At 41.6% G+C, this 24807-nt stretch overlaps 1 protein-coding gene across 1 annotated transcript in view; it reads right to left on the bottom strand.

Moving 5' to 3' along the window:
* The window catches only part of PKP1 (plakophilin 1), an 86197-nt gene that overhangs the window by 4101 nt on the left and 57289 nt on the right, over positions 1-24807 (bottom strand). Inside the window, exons 3-11 of the mRNA XM_044674548.1 lie at positions 23993-24387; positions 21130-21274; positions 17038-17245; positions 13307-13484; positions 7277-7391; positions 5315-5467; positions 3655-3831; positions 1978-2131; positions 905-1091 (exon numbers count right to left, since the gene is read on the bottom strand). Coding sequence (XP_044530483.1) covers positions 905-1091; positions 1978-2131; positions 3655-3831; positions 5315-5467; positions 7277-7391; positions 13307-13484; positions 17038-17245; positions 21130-21274; positions 23993-24387 — 1712 coding nt within the window. The remainder of the gene's footprint in view (positions 1-904; positions 1092-1977; positions 2132-3654; positions 3832-5314; positions 5468-7276; positions 7392-13306; positions 13485-17037; positions 17246-21129; positions 21275-23992; positions 24388-24807) is intronic.

Here is a 24807-nt window from a genome sequence, read left to right as displayed (position 1 = left end):
CCCCCTTCCCTGGTGCCTTCCTTCAGAGATTGCCTCCTATTCCCCCTGTCCAGATCTTGTTTGTACATAGTTATTTGTCTTTTGTCTCCCCCATTGGACTAATGGGGGAGCTCCTTGAGAGCAGGGACTATCTTGCTTTTTTCTGTATACCCAATGCTTAACACACAGGTGCCTGACACATTTTTGTTGTTAAGTTGTTTCAGTCATGTCCGACTCTTTGTGATCTCACTTGGGGTTTTCTTGGCAAAGATAATGGAGTTGTTTGCCATTTCCTTCTCCAGCTCGTTTTACAGAAGAGGAAACAGGCAAACACAGACTAGCCTTTATCCATGAAGAGAAAAAAAAAAGTCTTCATTTTTCTCTCATCTAAATCTCTCTACCAAAAAAAGGCCTTTTAATACTAGCTAACATTTACATAGCACTGTAAGGTTTGCAAAGTGTTTACAAATATTGTCTCATTTGATCCTCACAGCAACGTTGGGAGGTAGGTGCTGATATTTTCCACTTTACACTTGAGGAAACTAAGGCAGAGGGTAAGTGACTTGTCCAGGGTCACATGGCAAGTAGGTATCTGAGGTCAGATCTGAACTCAGGTCTTCCTGATTCCAGGTCCAGTGTTCTATCCAATCTGCAATCTAGCTGCCTTCTGCTAATCTATGTTAGCTCAGTCTCAAACCCCTTGATATAGCTTGATCCAGAATTATTCCCCTTAAGTGGCAAGATCCCACAAGGAGAGGGAAGTAGAGTCTAAAGCAGAGGAGCTGAACTGCAGTATCTTCCCATCTATCACTGATTGATGAGTATCTGTTCTTCTTAGGGGAAAGGCATGAAATCGCCACATTTAAATCTCCCTTTCTGCTCCACAAGACTGACCTACCCCTCTTCCTACCCACATCCCCCTTACCCGCTCCGGCACATGTTGACCACATTGTTCAGCATGCTGCTGGTGAAGTGCTGCTTTGCCATCTGGGGCAATGAAGTCATCAGGTTCCTCATGGTGTAGCAAGCAGAAGACATGATGTCCCCTGAGTTGCTGGTGTTGCCCGTCTGGCTGGAGAGGAGACGGGTCATCTCTGGGAATATTTGGTTCCCTATAATAGAAGGAGGACAAGTTCAGGGTCCAGGAAAATTGGCAAGTGACAGGATAAGATTTTTAACATCAACATTATGGCCCTGGTCTTCCATTTCTTAGGGTATCGGGAAACAGTACTTACTATGGAAGAGGCTCAACTTAAAGCTAAAAGATCCATATTTGAATCTTAGCTGTGCCACTTAAAACTTGTGTGACCTTGGGCAAGTCACTTAACCTCTGTGGGTCTTAATATTCTCATTTATAAAATGATGGACTAAAAGGTCTCTAACATCTCTATCCGTTCCCATTAGACTTCATTAGACTCCATATCTAACACTAACACCCTCTTTCATTCCAGTCCCAATCGCTGTCTATTCTACACTGATTTCCTAGTTTGGACTCAACACTCTGACCAACTTTCTCATTATCACCACATCCTGGGGACCTTTCCTTTCCTCTTATATTCTCTTTGTTATTTCATTCCACAATACACATGCATAAAAGCACAGAAGGTGCTTAATAAATGGTTGTTGAATGAATTTCTATCCCCAAACATTTATCTAAGTCAGTATTGGGCAAACTTTTTAAAGAGGGGGCCAAAGGAAAGGAAAGGCTCATCTGTCAGTCTGTTTCTAAGGCAACTCCTTCGTAGTTTCATTGTATTATATCCTACTCATCGTATTCATCATATTAGGAATAATGTCACACTGCTGGATAGAACATTTCAGGGGGCGGCATCTGGACCATGGGCGGTAGTTTGTCCATCACTGATCTAAGTCATTACAGACCCCAGAGATTCCTGCCCCTGAGAACTGATGGCTATCTAACCTTTTAGCAGGAATTTTGGAGAGCCCTATGCTCAAAAGATATTGGGGAGATGAAGCCCCATGGAGAACCCCTCTTACCCATCGCTCTGTGCAACACAGGATGTCGGGACATGTTGCTCAGGAGGGAGGCTCCAGACCTGACTACATCAGAGTTGCTTGATTGGAGAAGGCGGGCAATGTGAGGCAAACCTTTTTCCTTCAGCCCAATCAACTGGCTCATGCCACTGGACATCTAGGAAAGAAATGTAGACCAATCACTTGGCTTGTGGACTGCAAGAAAGAGAACACCACTCCTGACCATCTAGGTTACTCAGTAGCAAAGCACTTCCAAGAGGCACGATTTCATGAGAATGGATGTTTTCTCTGTCCGCAAACACAGATTATAATACCTCCTTGCCTTAGTAGATTATTTCATGCTTTCCTGTGACTGAAAATTTCAATGACTTAAAGGTCAACCTTTTGGATTCTTTGACATTCTGAGTTGATCTCCAACAACAGACAAAAGATCCAAATCCATCATTGAGATTTGCTCTCTTCTGGACATTCTCCAACTCTCCCTCTCTCTGCCTCAGTATCCTTAGATGTAAAACACAAATGCCTTTCCTCTCAGGCTTGCCAGGAGAACTAAATGAGATTATACAGGAATCTAGGAAGGATTCCAAGAGAATTGGAACAAACTTTTAAAGAATAGTTAGTGTCTATACTATTCTAATTATTCTTTTAAAAAATCAGGAAGAACACACTCTACTGAACTTCTTTTAAGAGGCCGAAATTGTCCTGATACATTAACCAGGGAAAGGGAAAGTAAAGAGAAACAGAGACCAACATTGGCAATAAATACAATTTCAACATTTGGAACAAAATCCTTACAACAAGCCTATAACAATGTATCAAGAAAATTATTTAGATTTTTATCGTGGATACACTGGTTAACAACAGAGTTGTTGGATATGAAAGAACTTGGAAAAGAATGAGCATGTATCCCAGCATAAAAAGGTTATTGTCACATCAATGTTTAAAAGAATTGTTTAAAATTAATTTATTTTTTCAATGTTTCTAAAGGGGAGTTAAATATAGCAAATAGTTGAGTACTTGTTCAATTGAACCACTTTAGGCCATATTGGCCATAGCTCCAGAAACCAGAATGTTTATCCTGTAGAATTATCAAAGCAATCCTTGGTATTTGTAACATCACAGGTAAGTAGGAAGGCAGCAGATGAAATACAGTAGGGAAGAGTGGATTCTTCCAATCCTTTATAAAATTAGACATACTTAAATCACAGAAAAGGAACCTTAGGGGGCAGCTGGGTAGCTCAGTGGATTGAGAGCCTGGCCTAGAGACGGGAGGTCCTAGGTTCAAATCTGGCCTCAGATACTTCCCAGCTGTGTGACCCTGGGCAAGTCACTTGACCCCCATTGCCTACCCTTACCACTCTTCTGCCTTGGAGCCAATACACAGTATTGACTCCAAGATGGAAGGTAAGCGTTTAAAAAAAATTAAAAAGAAAAAAGAAAAGGAACCTTAATTTTCCAGTAGGGAAATTCTATTGAACTAAGCCCCCTTGGGTAGCAAAAGTATATACATTGTGACTTAAAGAGACAGAAGAATTTGCAGTCAGGAAAGGAATGGAAGAAAGAGGCAGAAAAAGAGAGGAGAGAAATAGTTGAAAGAGGAAAGGGAAGTAAGTGGAGACAGACAGACAGACAGACAGACAGAGACAGAGTAGGAAAGTTGGAGGGGTGAATTCCTCTCACCAGTCCTTTGCTAGCAGTGAGGTTCTGCAGGGCACCAGCACAAGCCTCCAGGGTAGCATCTTTCTTGCTCTTGCCCATGAGGTTCAGGTAAGTGCGAATGGCATCAGAGTGGTAGAGCCAGTTACTTCCCTTGGGTTTGGTCTCCTCCTCAGGCAAAGGTAGGTCATAGTTGTTATTCTAAAAGCAAATGGCAGATCATTAGGAAGACTCAACTAAAGAGCCCTGCATCCAACATCCACTGGATCTTTTCAGCTAATCTGAGTACATCTCCCACCCACTTACTCCTGCCCCCATAGTTGGTGTAGAGTTGGACTCTCATTGTAGGAGGGAGGGAGAGAGAGAGAAATGGAAGCTGACTATGCAGGTAGAGTCAGCCTCACTGGGCTGCCTCCTCAAAGCTGGGGGATTTTGATGTGACCCTGGGTTTCTCCCATTTCTGTTCAAATGGAGCAGATCCCATTTTGGAAAAGCCTAGAATTTGACTCAATGATCTTGAAAACAGAAGGGAAGAGCAGATTCTTTCAAACTCCCATAAAGTTAAATATATTCATGCATGTTCTGAGAATAGGCACTGAGATCAATCAGTGTGTTTTTTGTTTGTTTGTTTGTTTGTTTTTAAACCCTTACCTTCCATCTTGGAGTCAATACTGTGTATTGGCTCCAAGGCAGAAGAGTGGTAAGGGTAGGCAATGGGGGTCAAGTGACTTGCCCAGGATCACACAGCTGGGAAGTGTCTGAGGCCAGATTTGAACCTAGGACCTCCCGTTTCTAGGCCTGGCTCTCAACCCACCAAGCTACCCAGCTGCCCCCTTCAATCAGTGTGTTTTGAAAAGCCTGGTCTGTCACTAGCGTCTTGACCTGAATCTTCAATCCAGGAAACTAAAGGCATGGGCTGCAATTTAGCCTCGGACCCTGGTGATCATTCTGCTTCCCAAATCAGGCACACGAAACTCAATTTTCTCCTGAGAGGCAAGGCACATAAGCTGGCACGAGGCCCTGATACCACAACCAGATGACGGCCACACTCAGTCCTCATTTGGGAAGTCTTTCCTCGTTCATATGTCAAGTGGTTCTATATACCTGCTACTGATCAAAGTGGCTCTTCATTTGGGGTCCATGAACTTGTTTTTTTAAATATATTTTAAAAATTATTTGGTAACTACATTTCAATATCATTGGTTTCTTTTCTAATCCTGTATATATTATTTTATGCATTTAAAATATTATTCTGAGTTCAGGCTTCACCAGACTATTCATGAGACTGCCCCCACCCCATGACAAAGTAGTAGGCTTCTAAAGAGTGAAGTGATGATCCCAAAGCACCCATTATAATATTTTACTCTCAAAGCCCTGCCCCCCACCCCCACCCCCAAAGCAAGCATCTGAATGGACCTTCAGATGGGGACTGTCCCCTGGAACAAGTAAAGGCTTTGGGAAGGAAGTGTAGAGATCGGATCGACTACAGCAAAGCCCGAGATTCTATTGTATTTATTGAGCAGTGAGAAGAGAAAGGGTAGACCGTCTCTTGGAATGAGTGCCATCTCAGCAGTGTGGCAACTAGCACTTGATCTCTCGCTTTTCCATCATCCAAGAACCTCCCCGAGACTTTGCCCCAGTGGGCTCTCCTGGGCTCCCTCGGGCAGGGGGAGAGGCTCCTCACCATCATCTTTTCATTCCTGTTGCTGAAGCAGCCTGTGGAGGACTTGTCGGTATAGGAATTGCGGTTATACTCCAGATGGCTATAGCGGGTGGGCACCTCGGCATCCAGTCGGTAAGACAGATTATGCAGGATACACATGCAGTTTTCCACAGACTGAAAGGCAAGCAAGATGAGAGAGGACTGACTCTCTGCCCGGCCTGAGCAGACCCCACGCTTCTACCCAAAGGACGGATCGTCTAGACCAGAGAGGAGGCTCCGGGTTAGAGAAGGGCTCTCCTTGCCAGTGCCTGGGACGAGGGCTAGCGGGTCATCAGAACCATCCTCTATCCCTGTACCAGCTCTGGGGGCTGACACGGATAATCTTTAATATCCAGGGATCCAGGGCCATCTTTTCTGGCTTTGGAGTGAGCTATAATAGCTCACAGTCATATAGTACTTAGCAGCTTGTAAAGTACTTTCCCCAAAGACCTGTGAGGCAAATGGCACATTTGACATCACTATCTCCATTCTACAGAAATGGAAACCAGAATTTTGAGAAGTGATTTGCCCTTCGTCGCATGGTTACTAAATTACAATTTATGTGTCTATAAGATCACAGGCTCAGAACTCTAGAGCTATAAGGGGCCACAGAATTCCTATAATCCAACCCTCTTGCTTTGCAGATGAGGAAATCAAGGCCTGTCTGGCAGGCTAAACTACTTGCTCAAAACCACTAAGAGAACAAGTATCAAAAGTAAGATTTGGATTGCTCTATTGCAAAAATGAATAATCTGGAAATAGGTATCGTGATGGTATTTGTATAACCCAGTGGAATTGCTTATCGGCTTTGGGAGGGAGGAGGGAAAAGGGGAAGGAAAGAAAATGAATTATGTAAACATGGGAAAACATTAAAAATAAAAAAATAAATGAAGTCTAAAAAAAATAAAAAATAAAAAAGAAGTAAGCTTTGAACCCAGGTCCTCAAGAACCCAGTGATCTGGGTGAAGTGGATTGACAGCCAGAGAGATGGGAGGTTCAAATCTGGCCTCAGGTACTTCTTAGCTTTGTGACCCTGCACAAGTCACTTAACCCCCATTGCCTATCCTTAACCTCTCCTCTGCCTTGGAACTAATACATAGTATTGATTCTAAGATGGAAGATAAGAGTTTTTGTTTTTAAAAGAACCAGTGTTCTTTCCACAGTCAATTGAGTTTATTTGTTTGAGGATGGAGCAAAATGGCAGAGGGTGGGAGAATGGCAGCAAATAATAATAATGCCTGATCTAGGCTGATGTTACAATTAGTCTATACTGTTGTATCTGAGATTATATATTTGAAGGGAATGTATCACAAAGAGAAAAATACCATATGGAAAACTGAGAGATGGCTATAAATAACCACAACAATGCCTTCACTCCTAATACTGGATCTTGGCCATCAAAGGAGGTGGCTGAAGTCCTTCAAAAGGAAATCATCCACTGTGGCTAGTCATTGCAATTCAGAAATCCAAAAGGGCTCGATCTCCACTTTACCAGTGCCATAGTGTGTCTCACACCATCTAAATGGCACCTCAAGGCCCAACTCCTCTTGGTTTTGTTTCTATGTGTCAAAATACCGTTGAGATGGAAAGAACAAAAGGAATTCATTAGCCCAGATTTGGCCCTCATCTTGTACTAGTCTATAAATTTGCACATTGTTATGACAACCATTCTTCACTAATCCACAGGTTTACACACTCTTTTTTAGGGGCCTCCATCAACCTTGCTCACATTCCTAGAAGGCCCAGAACAAGCTTCATGGCTGACTTGGCTTTTGAGATGAGAACTCTGAAAATGCAGGGGCAAAAGCTGACACTCCCATTCTTGGGCTCTATGATTTGACTTGGAGGCTGAGTTTGTTAAGAAGGAGAAGACCAGCGTCTGGATAATAGAGCTCCAGGAAGGAGAAAGTCAAAGATTAAAATCCAAAGGAATTGGGTTCTTACCTTGTCATCACAGCGACTCGCTGCCACACAGTTCTGGACATAGGCTATGAGGGAATCAATCAGCCCTGGGTAGTTACGCATGGTCTGGCGTCCAGCATCCGCTGAGCTCAGGTTCCTGAAAGAAAGAGGATCATTAGAGAGAGGGACAGAAGGGGAGAGAATGGAGAGAGAAATGGAGGGAAGAAAGAATTTATTCATTCAGATGTATTTATTAAGTCTCTACTATATGCAAGGTACTATAATTGGGCTCAAGATACAAAGACCCTCTCCCCCTGAGGGAGTTTACATTCTATAGAGGGAATATAATATAAACATCATCAAGTGAATGTGAAACACTTTCCAAGTAAATACAAAGTGATTTCAATAAAGAGACCACCAGCAATTGGATGGGATCAGGAAAGACCTCAGAGGAAATGACATGTTAGCTAAACCTTGAAAGGAATGGAGAATTTCAGAAAAGAGAAGTGAGGAGAAAAACGAGGTGGGGTTAGCCCAAGGTATTATTCTAGATACAGGAGATGGAATGTCCCATTTGGCAGAGGAGTGCTGGAGCCAGCTTGTACCAGCTTTCAAGAATCTGAGTGCTAAATTTTCAGCATGAGTGTTTACATGACACCTCAGAAAGCAGCAAATGCTCCACGGTTTTGTTGATCATCTAGATCAGTGATTCCCAAAGTGGGCACCACCGCCCCCTGGTGGGTGCTGCAGCGATCCAGGGGAGTGGTGATGGCCAATTTTTTTTTGTATTACATTCTAGTCTGAGTTCAATAAATAGTTTCATAATTTCCAGGGGGCGCTAAGTAATATTTTTTCTGGAAAGGGGGTGGTAGGTCAAAAAGTTTGGGAACCACTGATCTAGACTAAAGAAAGTGATGGATTAAATCCTGCAGATTAAGCTTAAAAGTATGCTATACATATCTATGTATATATGTATAGCATATATATGTATTTTGGGGGATATTGTTAAATATTTACCAGCACATCCCTGTGTTCAGGGAACAGAAAGTAGGCCAGAATAGCTATAGCACAGTGATGTGATAGAGTAATGTGAAATAAGGCAGAAACGGGAGCAGCTAGGTAGCTTAGTGGATTGACAGCCAGGCAGAGAGATGGGAGATTGAGGGTTCAAATCTGGCCTGAGATACTTCTCAGCTGTGTGAACCAGGGCAAGGCCCTTAACCCTAATTGCCTAGCCCTTACCACCAGACCTAGAGATGGGAGGTCTAGGGCTCAAATCCGGCCTCATATACTTCTCAGCAATGTGACCTTGGACAAGTCACTTAACCCTCATTGCCTAACCCTTAACACTCTTTTGACTTGGAAGCAATGTACTGTATTGATTCTAAGACTGAAGACAGGGTTTAAAAAAAAAGGAAAAGAAAGTATTAAAAAGACTGTAAGCAGGATATTAAGAGTTTAAATATATAATTAAGGAGTTTGTGCTTTATCCTAGAGGCAGCAGAGAGCCATTTATTCATCTTTCATTTAATAAGTAATTTATTAAATATCTGTTATGCGCCAAGTACTTGGGATAAAACAAAACAAAAAACAAAACAACAAAATATTCCCTGCCCTCATGGAGCCTACCTTTTTTTTTTTAAACCCTTGTACTTCGGTGTATTGTCTCATAGGTGGAAGATTGGTAAGGGTGGGCAATGGGGGTCAAGTGACTTGCCCAGGGTCACACAGCTGGGAAGTGGCTGAGGCCGGGTTTGAACCTAGGACCTCCTGTCTCTAGGCCTGACTCTCACTCCACTGAGCTACCCAGCTGCCCCTGGAGCCTACATTTTTAAAGAAGGAAAGTAACATGTACACACACAAATAAATACAAAGCTGTTGATGTTTCTTGAGCAGGAGAATGACGTGTCTAGATCTATGCTTTTTAGGAATTTTGGAAGCAGTATAAAGGATGGATTGGAGAAGGGAGAGACTGGACACAAGGAGACCATTTAGGAAACCATAACCCGAACTGAACAAGGGTGGTGATTGTAGGAATGGAGAATGGGAGGAGAAGGAGGAGGAGTGGGTAGGAAGCCAATAGAGGCCAATTGAAGATGAAATGGAATCAAGAAACAAAGAAGAGAATAAGAGAATGAAGTCTATTAAGAAAAAGCAGGATGAAGAACGAGTGAAAGGAGTATAGTGGAGGAGAGAATAAAGAGGAAGATAGAAGGGAAAAAAGAAGGGATAATGAAATAAAAGGAAAGAACCAACATTGGGCTAAATGCTATTCTGTCCTGAAAGGGACGAAGATGTGGCCCCATCTGAACTTTGACTTGATGCCATCTTCTCTGACCCACTTTCTGCCCACTCATTCTCCATGCCCATGATTTTACAGCCTTACCAATGTGACTGCTGTGGTTGGCACCCCCCCACAAGTCCTTGGCAACACATTTGCCCCCTAGTGGGTACTCCCTTCCTAGAGAGGTCTAGAAGACCCTTGCCTCTCCACATTTTGTCGATTGGAGGCACCTCCCCTGGTGCCCTAGGACACACATTAATTGGCCAAGGACTTGATCCGCCTCTCCGCCCAATACTTTCATGCAGGCAAAGGTGTTTTCCCAGCTGCCACATTAGGCAGGTTCCCAAGCAATCTGAGCCCATCTGCCTGAGGTGGGTGGGGCTGTTCTTCTCCCCCTCCAGCAGCTCCATAAAGGCCTTAATTACATGGCTTTTTCATCTCCAAGCCTCACTGTGCCCCAGCAGGCTATGGGCAGGTGGTCTATTGGAGAGGCTATAAGGAGAAGCAACAAGTCAAGACAAAGAATTACATGCCAAGAAACTCTCTGGATTCCCTAAGAAACATGCAAGTTCCCTCAGTGAGAATTATTTGGAATTATCCGATGTTACTAAAACTAAGGGGTGTGGTAGATAAAAGTTTTGGACCTGGAGTCAGGGAGAAGAGAGTTTAAATCCAGCCTCAGACATTTACTAGCTATGTGACCCTGGGCAAGTCACTTAACCCTACTTGCCTCAGCTTCCTCATCTGTAAAATGACCTGGACAAGGAAATGGCAAATCAGTCCAGTATCTTTTCCAAGAAAACCCCAAATAGGGTCATGAAGAGTCAGATACGACTGAAACGACTGAACAACAACTAAAACTTCATCTCCAGGGCAGCTGGGTAGCTCAGTGGAGTGAGAGTCAGGCCTAGAGACAGGAGGTCCTAGGTTCAAACCCGGCCTCAGCCACTTCCCAGCTGTGTGACCCTGGGCAAGTCACTTGACCCCCATTGCCCACCCTTACCAATCTTCCACCTATGAGACAATACACCGAAGTACAATGGTTTAAAAAACAAACAAAAAAAAACAACTTCATCTCCTTTGACCCACCGATCCTTATTAGTCAGCATATATATTTAAAAAAGGTCAAAGACAGAAAGATCTGAAATATGAAAAAATTATTCATAGCAGCACTTTCTGTAGTAGCAAAGACCCAAACCAAACCAAAACACCATACCGGAGGTGAAATGGGCGTCTGCAGATTGGAAAATGACTGAATAATTTGGGGTAGATGAATGTGATGGAAAATTATTGCACCATAAAAAGTAATGAATATGAGGAATTTAGAGTGGCAAGGTAAGGCATGTATACAGTGATACTGAAGGAAGGTAGTCAAATCAATAGACCAATATACATAATGATGATAATGGTGTAAATAACAATATCTCTAAAAGGCATCAGAATGCATATTCGAGGCAATGACCAATCTTGGTTTCAGAGAACAGATGATGAGATACGTCTCCTTCTTCTCAGCAGAGAGGAGGAGGAGGAGGACCACGGGTGCAGAATATTGCCTACTATGTTAGACGAAGCCTCTGCATTGGTTGGGTTTGCTTTAACTGTTTTGACTTGTTATAAAATTCTGTGGAGAAAGAGGCTACTACTGCAAAGTGACTGTGGAAAAAGCAAAGGATAGGGATAAACTTTTCTCTTTAAGAAGAAAATCTCCAAGCGGAAAAGATAAAAGACCATCGAAGCAGGGTGTCGATGTTAAGGGGTCTTGCTCTTCTCCGAGTACCCTTTTGAGTTGCTGTTACATAATGTGATCACGCCCAGATTCCAGGACCCAACAGCTCTTGCTGAAACTGCCTTCTCCCCTAGCCACACCCTGGTTTGGAACTTGGAAGACTTTGGGCACAGATGTGGTCTTGGTGCCAATCTATATGACACAGTGGCCTGAGGCTGAAAATGACTCATTAGCAGAAGCCTTTGCATGAGGAAATTCTCTTCAGACAGCACAGGGAATACATTTGGGTGAATAAAGAGGGGAAAAAGAAAAGAAAATCGAGGACTGAATTAGTTAGAACATTAAGATACTGGCCTTTAATTCCTGGCCAAGCGTTGGCAGTTGTGTATAGAAACATACATGTAAGAAATGATGAATATGTAATGTAATGAACATGTAACACATGCAGGACATGACTGGAACAAATGGGCATGTGATAAATAATGAGTTTAAACGAACATGTCACACATTGTTGAATGATGAAAATAAATCAGCATGTAATTCATCAAGAAATTAAACTAAATGAATGTATAATAATGTGAGAAATGACTAAAATAAATGAACATGCAACACATGTAAGGAATGACTAACATAAATGAACATGTAATAAACAATGGATATAAATGAACACATAATACATTAAGAAATTAATATAAAGCAATATATAGAGTAAGAAATATATCTAAATGGACATGTAAAACATGACTAATATAAATGAACATATAAATGAATGTGTAATAATGAGAAATAACTAAAATAAGTGAACATGAAATACATGTAAGAAATGACTAATATAGAAAATGTAATAAATGATGAATGTAAATGAATATATAATACATTAAGAAAATAATATAAATTAATAGATGCACTTAAGAAATGTATATAAATTAATATCTACTACATGTAAGACATAACTAATATTATATAAACATGTGATGCATGTAAGAAATGACTAATATAAATAAACATGTAATGTATTAAAGAAGATGACCATCTGATGTATGGTCTAAATTGTAACTATAAGTGAACATGTAATAGATGTTCTAAATAAGAAATATAAAAATGTGTAGCATAGATAAGAAATTATTAATCTAATTACTATGTGATGAATGTAAACATGATGAATATATAATGCAATGAACATGTAATACATGGATTAAATGATGACTGTAAATGAGCATGTAATACACATAAGAAATCATTAATTTAATGAACATCTATTACCTGTAAGAAACTAATAAAAGTGGACATGTTAAATCCATAAGAAATGATGACTATAAAGAATTCAGAAGAGCACAAGAAGATAAGCATGAATCGATGCAGAGGGAAACTATCAGAATCTCTACATATATACATGTATACACACATATATATGTGTGTGTATATATGTATATGTATATATATATATATATATAGTATGAGAATGTGTATATACACATTCTCATACTATAATGACGACAATAATGTAAAGGGAAAGAATTAAAACTAAGTGAAATTGGACCTCACTCATAATGCTCAAAGTTGGCCCCCAAAAAGAGATAGGACACCGCAGCTCCTTCTTTCTTTGCAGAACTTGGGGACTCTGCAGAGGTGTGTATTATTGCATGCCCCATCAGACAAAGTTCATGTGATGGTTTAGTTTTGTTAAATTGCCTTTCCCTTGTTTCTTTTTGAAAACTTTGTTACATTCAGGCAATGTAAAAACAGATGATATCCCCCCAGCTGTGTGACCCTAGGCAAGTCACTTGACCCCAGTTATTGAGCCTTTATCGCTCTTCTGCCTTGGAACCAATACTTCTATAGATTCTGAGACAGAAAGGAAATCTTTTCAAAACTAAAACAACAAAAACAAAAAACTCAGATGATAGCAATAACAATAAGCTTATAAAACTATAATGGTCCTTTGATTTTTCTGTCCCAGATAGAATCTGAGACAAGAAAGGCTCCACTGTCTAAGGTATCAAACCTGGATTGTCTATGTTCTTCCAAGAATGGGGAGAAGGGAACAGTCAACTTTTCTCACCTCAAACAGCCAGTGGCATTGAAGAAAACTTCAGGGTCCACAGTGTCCCTAGACATGTTGCTATTGCCATCACACCAGCCAGAGAAGGGGATGATAACCCGATCAGTCAAAACAGGAAGGGCTTCATTAATGAGTTCTTGCTTCAGTTCATCAGTGGAAGACAGATTCCAGAGCAGCCCTGAAGAAAGAAGGGTCCCCTTTTAGTCCCGGCCCCTTGGCCACCAACCAGTCTGTCTTCCTGTTGGTCCCCAGCCTATTCTGATACCTTTTCCAGAACAGGCTCTTTACTGGTTGTCTAACTTCTGCTTTAAGAACTCCAGCGATGTGGGGCTCACCATCTCCCAAAGTATCCCATTCTGCTTTCAGATCCTTACATACAATGATATAGAAAGTTCTCCCTAAACACAATACCTCACAAATGTTCCCAACAAAAGAAAGAGCTTGTTTCCCAAGGGACTTAGCATCACTGGTCTTTAGGCATGCAGCTTCTTTCCCTAATTAGACCACAAGCTCCTTGGGAATACAATCTTCATCTCTGGTTCCTTTATCTTGTACAGTATGGAAAGTAGTGTCACACAGTGAATAGAGTTTGGGGGCTTTGAGGCAGGAAGTCTGGGTTCAAATTCAGACATGCATTAGCTATATGATCTTGAGCAAGCCACAACCTCTCAGAAGCATCTTTTCCTCAGTGTAAAATGGATATAACCATTTCTTGTCAGAGCAGTTGTGGGGCAACACTGCAAGTTTGACTCCAAATGAAAGTTAGGGCAGGAGCTCAGAAGATATGGTGATGGAGTGATCATTTCTACCACACATTTTGGTATTTAATTATATATAATCTGATGCCACTCTTTAATTATTTCCTGTGTGTAAGGCTGTTGTCCAGTGAGATTTTAAGTGTCTCACAGGCAGGGACTATGTCTTTTACCTTTTTTATTACTATTGTTATTCACTAATATTAATAGTGAAATAAAAGAATATGATTTAATAACATAATAATGATTTTCATGGTTTGTTAATACTTTTAAGGTTTACAAAGAGCTATTTCTTTCTTCTTCTTCTTCTTCTTCTTTTTAACTTTTACCTTCTACCTTAGAATCAATACTAAGTATTGGTTCCAAGACAGAAGAGTGGTAAGGACCAGGCAATTGGGGTTAAGTGACTTGCCCAGGGTCACACAGCTAGGAAGTATCTATAGTCAGATTTGAACCTTGGACCCCCACCCCCACCACCAAAGTTGGCTCTCTAGCCACCTAGCTACTCTCAAAGTACAAGCCTGAGAAGTCAATAATGCAAGTATCATTCCCATTTTACAAATGAATAAACTGAGGCTCATGGCATCCACAGCAAGCTTTGTGAATGCAACAGAATTCTGCTAATATTTCTTGTACTGAATTGTTCCCATCAGACATACTTTTCTGCCTGCTAACTTCACTCAGGTGGTCCCCACATACTTAAAATAAGTCCTTTGCTTCCATAACTCAATCTATAGCTCCACATTTCGGGAATACAAATCAAACTTTACCTTAGGACCTGAGCTGAATGTGTCTCATCAACCACTAATCCGAACACAGCTAAAGCTCATATTGAGACTACATCTATTTCTTGTTCATTTCCATACGTTGCCCCTCATTCTGTCCCCCACCCCCACCCCAGGTCAATTCCACATCACAGTCTCTTAAGTATTTGAAGATAGCATTTGTGGCGTCCATCCCAAGACTTTCCTTCTCCTAGCAAAGCCTATTCTGTGCCTTCAATGAATCTTTCTACCTTGTAATTTTGAGGTCCTCACCGTCAAGCACGTCTTTCTCCAGATGGATGCTCTCCATCTTAATAGCAACCTTTTGAAAATGTCGTGTCCTGAACTGAGTATAAAATTGCATGTGAACTTGGGGGCAACTAGGTGGCATAGTGTGGATAGAGAGCCAGGCCTAGAGATGGGGGGTCCTGGGTTCAAATCTGACCGTATACACTTCTTAGCTGTGTGACCCTGGGTCAATCACCTGACCCAAATTGCCTACCCCTTCCGGCTCTTCTTGCCTTGGAATCGATACTTGGCATTGATTCTAAGACATAAGGCGAGGGCTTAAAAATAATTCCAGGTAACTGACCAGTTAGAGTGTGACTCATCTTCCCTCTAAACACTAAACCTCTTTCAGCACATCCTAAGATCTCATTAGTTATTCCATCACATTGTTGCTTCACATTAAGCTTACAATCTACTCAGACCCCCTTTCCAGATGACCTGCTGGCTAGTCTCTCCTTCCCCATGTCCTACTCGTGAGGTTGTTTTCTTGGGATCCAAGTATAAGCTTTTACATTTCTCCTTCTCGTAGGGGGCTATTTGTACCCAAAGGGGCATCAGGTCTAGATCACACCCACACCACTGGCATCTTCTCTAAATTCACAATGCTGCACCACATCAGTCATTCACTATACTTTACCATCTCACTTTCTACACTCTAAACAGCACCAGTATGAAATCTGATCTGTCTCCATGTTCTCTACACACCCACCTCCCCTAAGGTACCTGCCTTGGGCTGTTGGCTCCTGGAGGGCAGGAAATATGTCTACAGAACCCAACATGGTGCCATATGCAATTAGCCACTCAAGAAAAGTTTTGATGATGATGAGCTGAACACCACCGCTGTCTCTCTACAGTAATCCCAAATGGTTCTTTTGTTGGGGGAGAGATGTTCTCTTCCTCCTTGTCATGTCCAACAGGAAGCTTAGGGTTACTTTTAGAGGAAGTCAAAGAAGAGTTCCCAAATATTTATACCCTCTCCATAAAAGAGAAGTCCACTTTGCTAAGATAACTGTCAGGGCCAGTCACTTAACCCTGGAAGTCTCTGCAGGTAGCAGAGTGGATGTAGAGTCAGCCCTGAAGTCGGGAAGACCTACATTCATATCTGGCCTCAGACACTGGGCAAGTCGCTTCACCCCAACTGCCTAGCCCTTGCTGCTACTGATTCTAAGAGAGAAGGTAAGGGTTTAAAAATAATTTTTAAGAATTACTCTCAGATGCAGCACCCAGTAAACCTATTACCACTTCTTCTGAAATACCTTCTGCCCTCTAACATGTTTTTTGTTGTTGTTGTTTTTTTAAAATCATACTTGATTCCTAGGCTTAGATCATGGGCAGGGTGAAAGGAATATGAACCAGTTTCTGGAAATTTTGTCAATTATTTGTTCTCTCTTGGCCTTAGTTTCTTTCTCTGAGAACACTGAACTAGACGATTTTGTAAGAAACCCTTACCTTCTGTCTTAGAATTAATACTGTGTATTGGTTCCAAGGCAGAAGAGCAGTAAAGGCTAGGCAATGGGGGTAAGTGACTTGCCCAGGGTCACACAGCTAGGAAGTGTCTGAGGCCAGATTTGACCTCCCATCTCTAGGCCTGACTCTCAATCTCCTGAGCCACCTAGCTGCCCCCCAAATAGATAATTTTTAAGGTCTCTTAGAATTCTATGGCTTTTTGTATTTCTGGGCGCCAAACTCCTTTAGCATTCTCCTCTTGCTTCTTCATAGCATTCCCCAAACTAATGGCTCCTCAGAAGATGGAGACGATAGCCTCTGTCTACATTAGCCACTTACTCTGCATAGCCCAACAAAGTAATCCCCAGTTGCCCAAGGGGTTTCCTGTCCCCATATCTCCATTCCCTTAGCTTTCCATGAGAGACAAAAGGGAAGGAGTAGTTGAAAGCTGGAGGGGGGAGAGGGGAAAGGAACTCACCAGTGAGCTGCTTCTGGATCTCAGTGCTCCCAGTCCTTCTCAGGAGGTTCACAGCCTCTGGGATCCCATTCTGTCTCCTGGTCTCAAGCTTATTAGTGGAGCTTCTGAAGACCAGGTTGCGGAGGGCTCCAGCTGCAGCTTGCTGGACATTTTGATTGGGGCTCCGGAGAAGCTCCACCAGTTTGCAAATTCCTCCCAACTGGTATACCTAGAAGAACAGAGAAGCCACCACCATGGATAGTCAGAGATTCATCTCACGGCTGGAGCTGATACAGTAAGGGAGCTAGGTGGCACAGGGGGATAGAACACTGAACCAGGCTACATAAATATTAACTATTAGATCATCTTGACTTTTTTACAGATGGGGAAATTAAGGTACAGGGGAACAGAGTCTCTGAATATTCCCATGAACCACATAACATTTCCTCCCTTCTTTGATCAAGTCTACTGTACCCAACTCTCCCCTTCTTCCTTCAAACCCTACTTGGTTTCCTCTTACCTTTCTTTTCTCCCACCTAACTGTGTAGTCAGGATACAAAGTAGATTTTTTTTCAGGAAAAATAATCCCCCTACATACTGAATTCTTTTTTTTTTTAACCCTTACCTTCCATCTTGGAATCAACACTATGTATTGGTTCCAAGGCAGAAGAGACGTAAGGGCTGAGCAATTGGGGTTAAGTGATTTGCCCAGAGTCACAGTTAGTAAATATCTAAGGCCAGATTTGAACACAGGACCTCCCATCTCTAGGGCTTGCTTTTAATCCACTGGGCTACCTACCTGCCCTTAAATTCTTTAAGCTAAATATGACACTTGAAGCCTTTAAAGCATGGCTTCTGGCTTAGTTTCCTTATGAATATCCTTATTCAATGGCCCCAATGTTAAAGGTGAGGAGCTCTTACTTCTTTCTTACTACTATCAAGAGAAATGACATCTATCCAGTTGTATAGGGTGGCATGTATAGGGACTAGAAAAGCTATCTAGGAAGTGCTCTGATTAATTAGACTTGCTGCCTCTTCAATGACTATGTCTCCACTGGGTGTTAGAGCAACAACTGAGTTGTACTAAGAAAGGGAAACATCCCTACAACAATGAGGACTTTCGCTTTAGCTGTAGATCCTGACAAAACCATCTAACTTGGAAAAGTTCCCGAATCTACTTCATCCACTCAATAAGCACAGTGCCAAGCACTGCGTTAAGTGTTGAGGCCACAAGAGTAAAAATGAAACAGTCCCTCTCTGTCCTCAAGAAGAGCACATTCTATTAAAGGAAAAGAATGTGTAAATCGAAAAGTAAATATAAAATATATAAAAAGTATAACTTGTAGTCCAGAGCCCCAAGATGATGGGCCCCCAGGGACCTGGGGCCAATCCTGGAGGTCTGACCTCCAAAGGACCAGTTTTTCTCTAGCTCATTGCCACTAAATGAAATTACTCAAAGAAAATCTTAAATATAGCTCATGTCTAAGTTTCTCCAAATACAGGAAGCAAATTCTCCAGCTTCCATATTGAAGGAAGTAATTCCCAAATCAGAAAAGGGATGTCATTGATTTTATTAGGTAGTTTATACATTATAAATCCCTAGGGGTGGGGTAGCCAGCTGGCAAAGTGGATAGACCACCAAGCCTGGAGTCAGGAGGACCTGAGTTCAAATCTGACTTCAGATACTTTCTAGCTGTGTAACCACGGACAAGTCACTTAACCCCTGTTGCCTAGCCCTTATCACTCTTCTGCCTTGGAACCAATACACAGTATTAATTCTAAGACAGAAGATAAGGGTTGAAAAAAGTCCTTAGGGATATCTTTGATTGATTAAACTGGCCCAAGAAAGTACAAATGTTCAGCAAAGGCTATAAATAAATATACTAGTGATACTTTTATCATCTCAGATTCATTTCCAAATGAAATAGAGTCTGAAATATGCCAGGTCTCTGGTTTAAAAAGCATCAAATCATCCAAGCAGAAATTTAAAATTAAAAAATATGTACTTTTAAATATATCTGTCATTTCAAAACAAATTCTGGAATTATGGTGACGTGAAAAGAATATAGTCTGGGCTTGAATTCTTCCTCTGCATCTTACCACCCACCTGTGGGATCTTGGGCATCATTTCCCCTCTAAGTGCTTTCATTTGTAAATCAGAGGAATTAGAGGGGAGACAGGGTAGGTTAGGAGGAATAATCAATATCTAAGGCCCCTTAAATTTCTAAATTCCAGATCTTTTGAGCTTATGACTCCTAATGCAAGGCAAGTAGAATCCTTCAGCCATCTAAATAAGATCAATTTAGAAATCAGACCAATTGTTCCTATTAAAATAAACAATTGAGTATTTCATTCCTCTACACAGAGAGGTGAGAGACTTTAGATTTAGAATGTTGCATATATCACTAGATATGGTTTCATTTGGTCTTATTTAACAGTTCTCATCATTTTGAGGGATGTCACAATATGTTCAGCAGGGATAACAGTAATGGATGTTCAAAAAGGATGAAAAATAAACATATATAAGACACGTATGATTATATAATACAATACAAACACATATACATGTTTCTTGTTAGTCCAAAAAAAAGTTAGCACATTATTTTTAAAAGGAAATCAACCCAAAAATAAATTAAATAAACAAATTTAAAAATAGAAATCAATCTAATAGAGATAATGAGGTACAACAGAAAGAACAGCGTTTCTGCTTTCAAAGAACATGGGATCACTATGGGACAGTTCTTTGTTTCTTTATCTTTGGACAAGTTATTTAATAGCCCCACGCTTCAGTTTCCCCATCCACAAAAATGAGGAGGTTGGACTGGATGCCTTCTTTGGATTCTTCCCGCTCTAGATTTATCATCGGCCCCAATTATTGCCCTAATTTGAAGCAAGCCAAACAAGTATCTATTCATCGCAGGATATCTACTCAAAGGGGTTAAGGTCAGGCAGATAATTGGTATCGAGGATTCTATATGGCCTTCTCCATGATTTAAATAAACAGTCAGTATCATGCATGTCCTCTTTCTACAGAGACCTAAAAAGCACTGTCTTCATACAGGAAAGATTTGCTTTGATTTTTTAAAGACACTCAAAATAAATAAAGGCAATCAAATAAAGAAATTGGACTCAAATCTTTTGCAAGAGAATTCTCCTGATTTCTGAATCAATGAGAATTGTTTAAAATTTAATATGAGTCATTTGAATTACCTGTGTACATGAGGGAAGCAGCATGATATAGTGGGAAGAGTGGTGAATGGAGAGCAGGGCAGACAGCTTTATCCCTACCTATCTGTGTGACCTCAGACAAGTCACCAACAGAATTACAGAACATTAGGTCTCAATGGGACAACAAAGGTCTTCTGATCCACCCCCCTCATTTTACCTATGAAAAAAATAAAATCTTGAGATCATTTAAGTGGCTTGCTCCAAAGACACAATTAGTAAGTATCAGAGCTGCAGCTTGAATTCCCATCTTCCAAGTTTTCTGACTGCACTGCCAGCCCTCTTTTCTGCTCTACCACATTGCCTTCCTTTCACGAGGTATCACTAAGCTTAGTAGTATTGCGCTCTAATCACCTCTGATCACAATAGCTATCATTTCTATAATGCTTGAGGTTTACAAAGTGCTTTACATATGGCATCTCATTTGAGTAGGGTTATGGACAACCCTAAGCAGGAAAGTAAAATGAGACTAGCTGGAAGGAGAGGAGTTTTGTGGGTGCTAACAGTGGGTTTGGCAAAAGGGACAGAGGACAAGTTTCGGCATTGGTCATTGCTCAGGCCAGACTCATTTATGGATTTTAGCAAGCACTCCAAACTGCTCCAGGAGGGTACATAAGATGAGAAGGAATCCACAGAAAGAAAGCCTCCACCCAAGAAACTTTATTTTATCTTATTTTTTGATTTGAAACTTTTTATTTAATTAATTAATTTAGAATATTTTCCCATGATTCCATGATTCATGTTCTTTCCCTCCCCTCCATCCACCCCTCTCCTGTAGTCAATGAGCAATTCCACTGGATTTTACATGTCTACCCAACTTTAAACAAGGACCAGACCAATATCTGGGTCTTGATCTTGCAGATTTAAGGAGAGTATGCAGTTGGTTACCTGCTGCTTGGCAGATTCATCCTGGAAACAGGTGTGTTGGATGTAGTAGGCTCCAATAGCCTGATACTTCTCATCTTGAGAGCTCAGGAACTGCACAGCCTTGGGGATAGTCAAGCCACTGCATTCTATGTCTTCGCTGCAGATCCTGAAAGAGAGAAGGAGCAGGACATGGGTTACCCTGGGCTGCCACAGGTCATCCTGCCTCAGGTGCTCCAAGCCCTGGAGGCCGGCTCTGACTTAGCTTCCAGAACCTCATCTGTTCTCCAGAGAATCAAGATGGAGGCAGCCATAGCTGCTGAACCAGTTTCCCCATAGAAAGAGTTCCTTTAATATGAACCAATTTCTAATGGGAACGGACCCATTGACTGGAATCTCCCCACCCAAAAACACATTGCTGGTCCCACTCCACCCTCTTCCAGGAAAGGATGATATTAATTCAGAGTTGGTAAGATAATGGTTGTAATGAGACTCAGGTCATGGTTTTATTCTCCATATGCATAGGCAAGCTTCCATTCTATTTCATAAATGCTTATTAAACACCTCCGACATTTGAGATCCTGTGCTAGGCTGGGGACATAAAGATGAACATGACCTCAAGTCCCTGCCCTCAAGGAGCTTCATTCCTTACCAGCGATCACACCCCTGACTCCAGGCAGAAGTCTGGAACATAGTCATGAAACAGGGGAACATGAGTGGAGGTGGATCCACCAGACACCAAGTCCATCAAGTTTTCACTGGAAATGTCCCTTCCTCCCTCCTATTCTTCAGCCTGCCCAATAGTTTCACCTATATCATCTTGTGTATGAACCAATGCTTCCTAATTAATCTCTGCCCATTGCTTCTCCTCAGTCCAATCAATGTGGCACTTTGTTTCATCAAATCACCGTCTGACTGAAGTGTCCTCAATGGCTCCCCCATGCTTACAGTAGCCTGGTTTCCAATGCTTTCCACAATCTGCCTCTTACTTAGCTTTTTTTCCTTATCCTTAATCCACTACACCAATCCTCCTTCTCCAGTTAAATTGGTGCCTTCATGTTTCCCAAATATTCCCGACATGTTCACATCTTGCCTTGGTCAATTCCATTCCTATCAGATTAGGAACCTTCTCCCTTTTCTCCATCAGAAACCCTTTATCCTTTAAGTCCCATCTCTACTGAAGTTCCAGTAAGAAACGCTCAAATCTTCTTCACTTTTCTCTTTTGTTTTGGCTTTGTATTGGGATAATGAATCAAAGCCTGGACTGCCATTTCATAATTACCAAAAGACAATGCAACAACGAAAAGGTATCTCCCCACTCTTTTTCTACTCCAAAATCATTCCGAAATCTTGTTGTTATACCTCAGCAGAGAGCAAGGGCAGTGGATTAAAATTAAAGAGTAACTGGGCTTGGACTCAGGAAGATCTGAGCTCAAATCCAGTCTCAGGCATGTCTAACTGTATGCCCCTGAGTAAGTCTCTTAACTTCTATATCAATTTCCTCATCATAAAATGGTAATAATAATAATAATAATAATAATAATAATAGCACCACAACTGCCATCTGATATAAGGATAATATGTGTATGTGTTTGGTATACCTTAAAGTGCTATAAAAAGACTATTATTATAGCACCTTACCTGGGACATAGTAAATGCTTAATAAATGCCTGCTAATTGATTTATTGATTTTTCTGGATGTCAGGAGCACCAGTTTAAATTTGTAGTGATATTCTGATTATGAGAATAGTGCATGAGTTCAAAGGACTCTGGACCAAATAATCAACATTTATTTATTTATTTTCAAGCCCTTGCTTTCTATATTAGTAACAACTCTAAGACGGAAAGGCGGGGGTTTGGAAAATGGAGTTAAGTGGCTTGTCCAGGATCACACATTTAAGAAGAATTTGAGCCCAGATTTGAACCCAAGTCCTATCAATGAGTGCTGTATTCATTGTGATACCGAGCTGCCCCACAACACATATTTATTAAGCCCCAGCTATGTTCAAAGCTCTATACTAAGTGCAGGGGATATAGATACAATGAATGAAGTAATTCCTATTCAAACGGAAACTCAATGGAATTCTAATTCCAGGCTAGAGAGGTATATCCCAGCCACCATAGCATCTGTAGATGGGTCCTTCCTAACTGAATCCTTCTTGACTCAAGGCTTTCCATCGCTGTCCCCCTCCTCAGGACTCATGCACATTTAACTGCTACTCTGCCCTTTGCCTTGTCTTCATCCCTTTGTGTATATCCCAAGTAGACACATTCCTCCAATCTGAATCCTTTCCCCTAACCGTCTCCATAAAAACATACTCTTTACAAAACTTTAATGGATCTATGATCTCTTTAAAGTGTTCCCTCTATCCTACCACTGCAAAACATTACAACCCCCCATAAATCCATCTGTCCTTAACACCTTCTCTAATCAACATCATCTGGCACTTTTACTCCATGCTTGTTGGCCCCCATACTTCCTTTTCTGTGCCTGTGTCCTTTTTCTGAGTCCTGGGTGGATGTTCTCTGTCACATGACTGGGAGCTTCCTTGGGCCAATTTCTGGGGTCTCCTTCAATGGATGGAGAATTCCTGAGTTCTCAGGTTCTATCTCCTACATCAGATTGAGAATAGATGAGTTGCAAGGACTATATATAACCTTCTGAGTTACTGGAATCTCCTTTTGAACAGAGATTATCCCTCATCGGACTAAGCTCTCTAAGGGCAAGAACTGTGCCCCTCCATCAGGATCCAAGGCCAGGAACCATGCCTCCTGCTCCTCTGCCTGTTCCCATCCAGTGCCCAGTATGAAGTGTCGTATGCTGAAAGAGCTCAGGATATGACAGAGTATGTGTAAACCAACTGACCACTTAGTCACTAGCACTTACTTAGAGCTGGCCCTCGAGTGGCCAAAGGAGAGGTCCTTATTGCAGGAGATAGGTGGGACGTAGACAGGATCCTGTTTGGAGGTGCAGGAAGGTGGGCGCACAGGGCACTTCTTAACAGGCTTTTGACCACTGCAGGTACTATAAAAGCTGTAGCGATTCTGGGTGGTCTTATGGCTTTTATTGCCCCCATAGCCCTTGCGCAGGGTCCCCCGGGGATCGCAGTACAGGTCTGGCTCACTCCGACTGGTCTTGATGTTCTGTGTGAAGCAGATGTCACTGCCTGGGCCAATGGTGTTACAGTTGCCTCGGTTGTACTGACGGTTCCAGTTCTCCATCTGGCTGTAGGAACTGAAGCGTCTATTATCTGTGTCTCTTTTGAGGGTCCCATTGTAGATCTGATCAGAGAAAAGAAGAAAAACAGTAGATTCAATTGCCATTGCCCAAAGACACCCAGCATCACACGGTAAATATACTCAGCTCTTCATATCCTACAGGCATGCTAACCTGTGGTTGGCAGTAATTACCTACCAGGATAAGTCAGTCACTCAACGAACATTTATTATGCACCTACGGTGCTCGGCACTATACTAAGGGTTTTGCTAATCAGAATATATCACTGGGACAATAGAATGAGTCATGGAGGATCATAGGTTTAGAGCTGAAAGGGATTTTAAAGGTCACAGAGTCCAACCCCCTCATTTCACAGATGAGGAAACTGAAGCCCAGGAGGTCACAAAGCTAATAAATGGCAAAAGGAAGATTAACTCGAGCTCTCTAATTCCATTTGTTCCATTGAATCCCTCTGGGCCTCAGTT

The sequence above is a fragment of the Gracilinanus agilis genome, chromosome 4 (genome assembly GCF_016433145.1).
Source record: "Gracilinanus agilis isolate LMUSP501 chromosome 4, AgileGrace, whole genome shotgun sequence".
NCBI classification, from domain to species: domain Eukaryota; kingdom Metazoa; phylum Chordata; class Mammalia; order Didelphimorphia; family Didelphidae; genus Gracilinanus; species Gracilinanus agilis.
The sequence above is the reverse complement of the archived record's forward strand: the minus strand, read 5'-3'. Positions and strand labels throughout refer to the sequence as shown.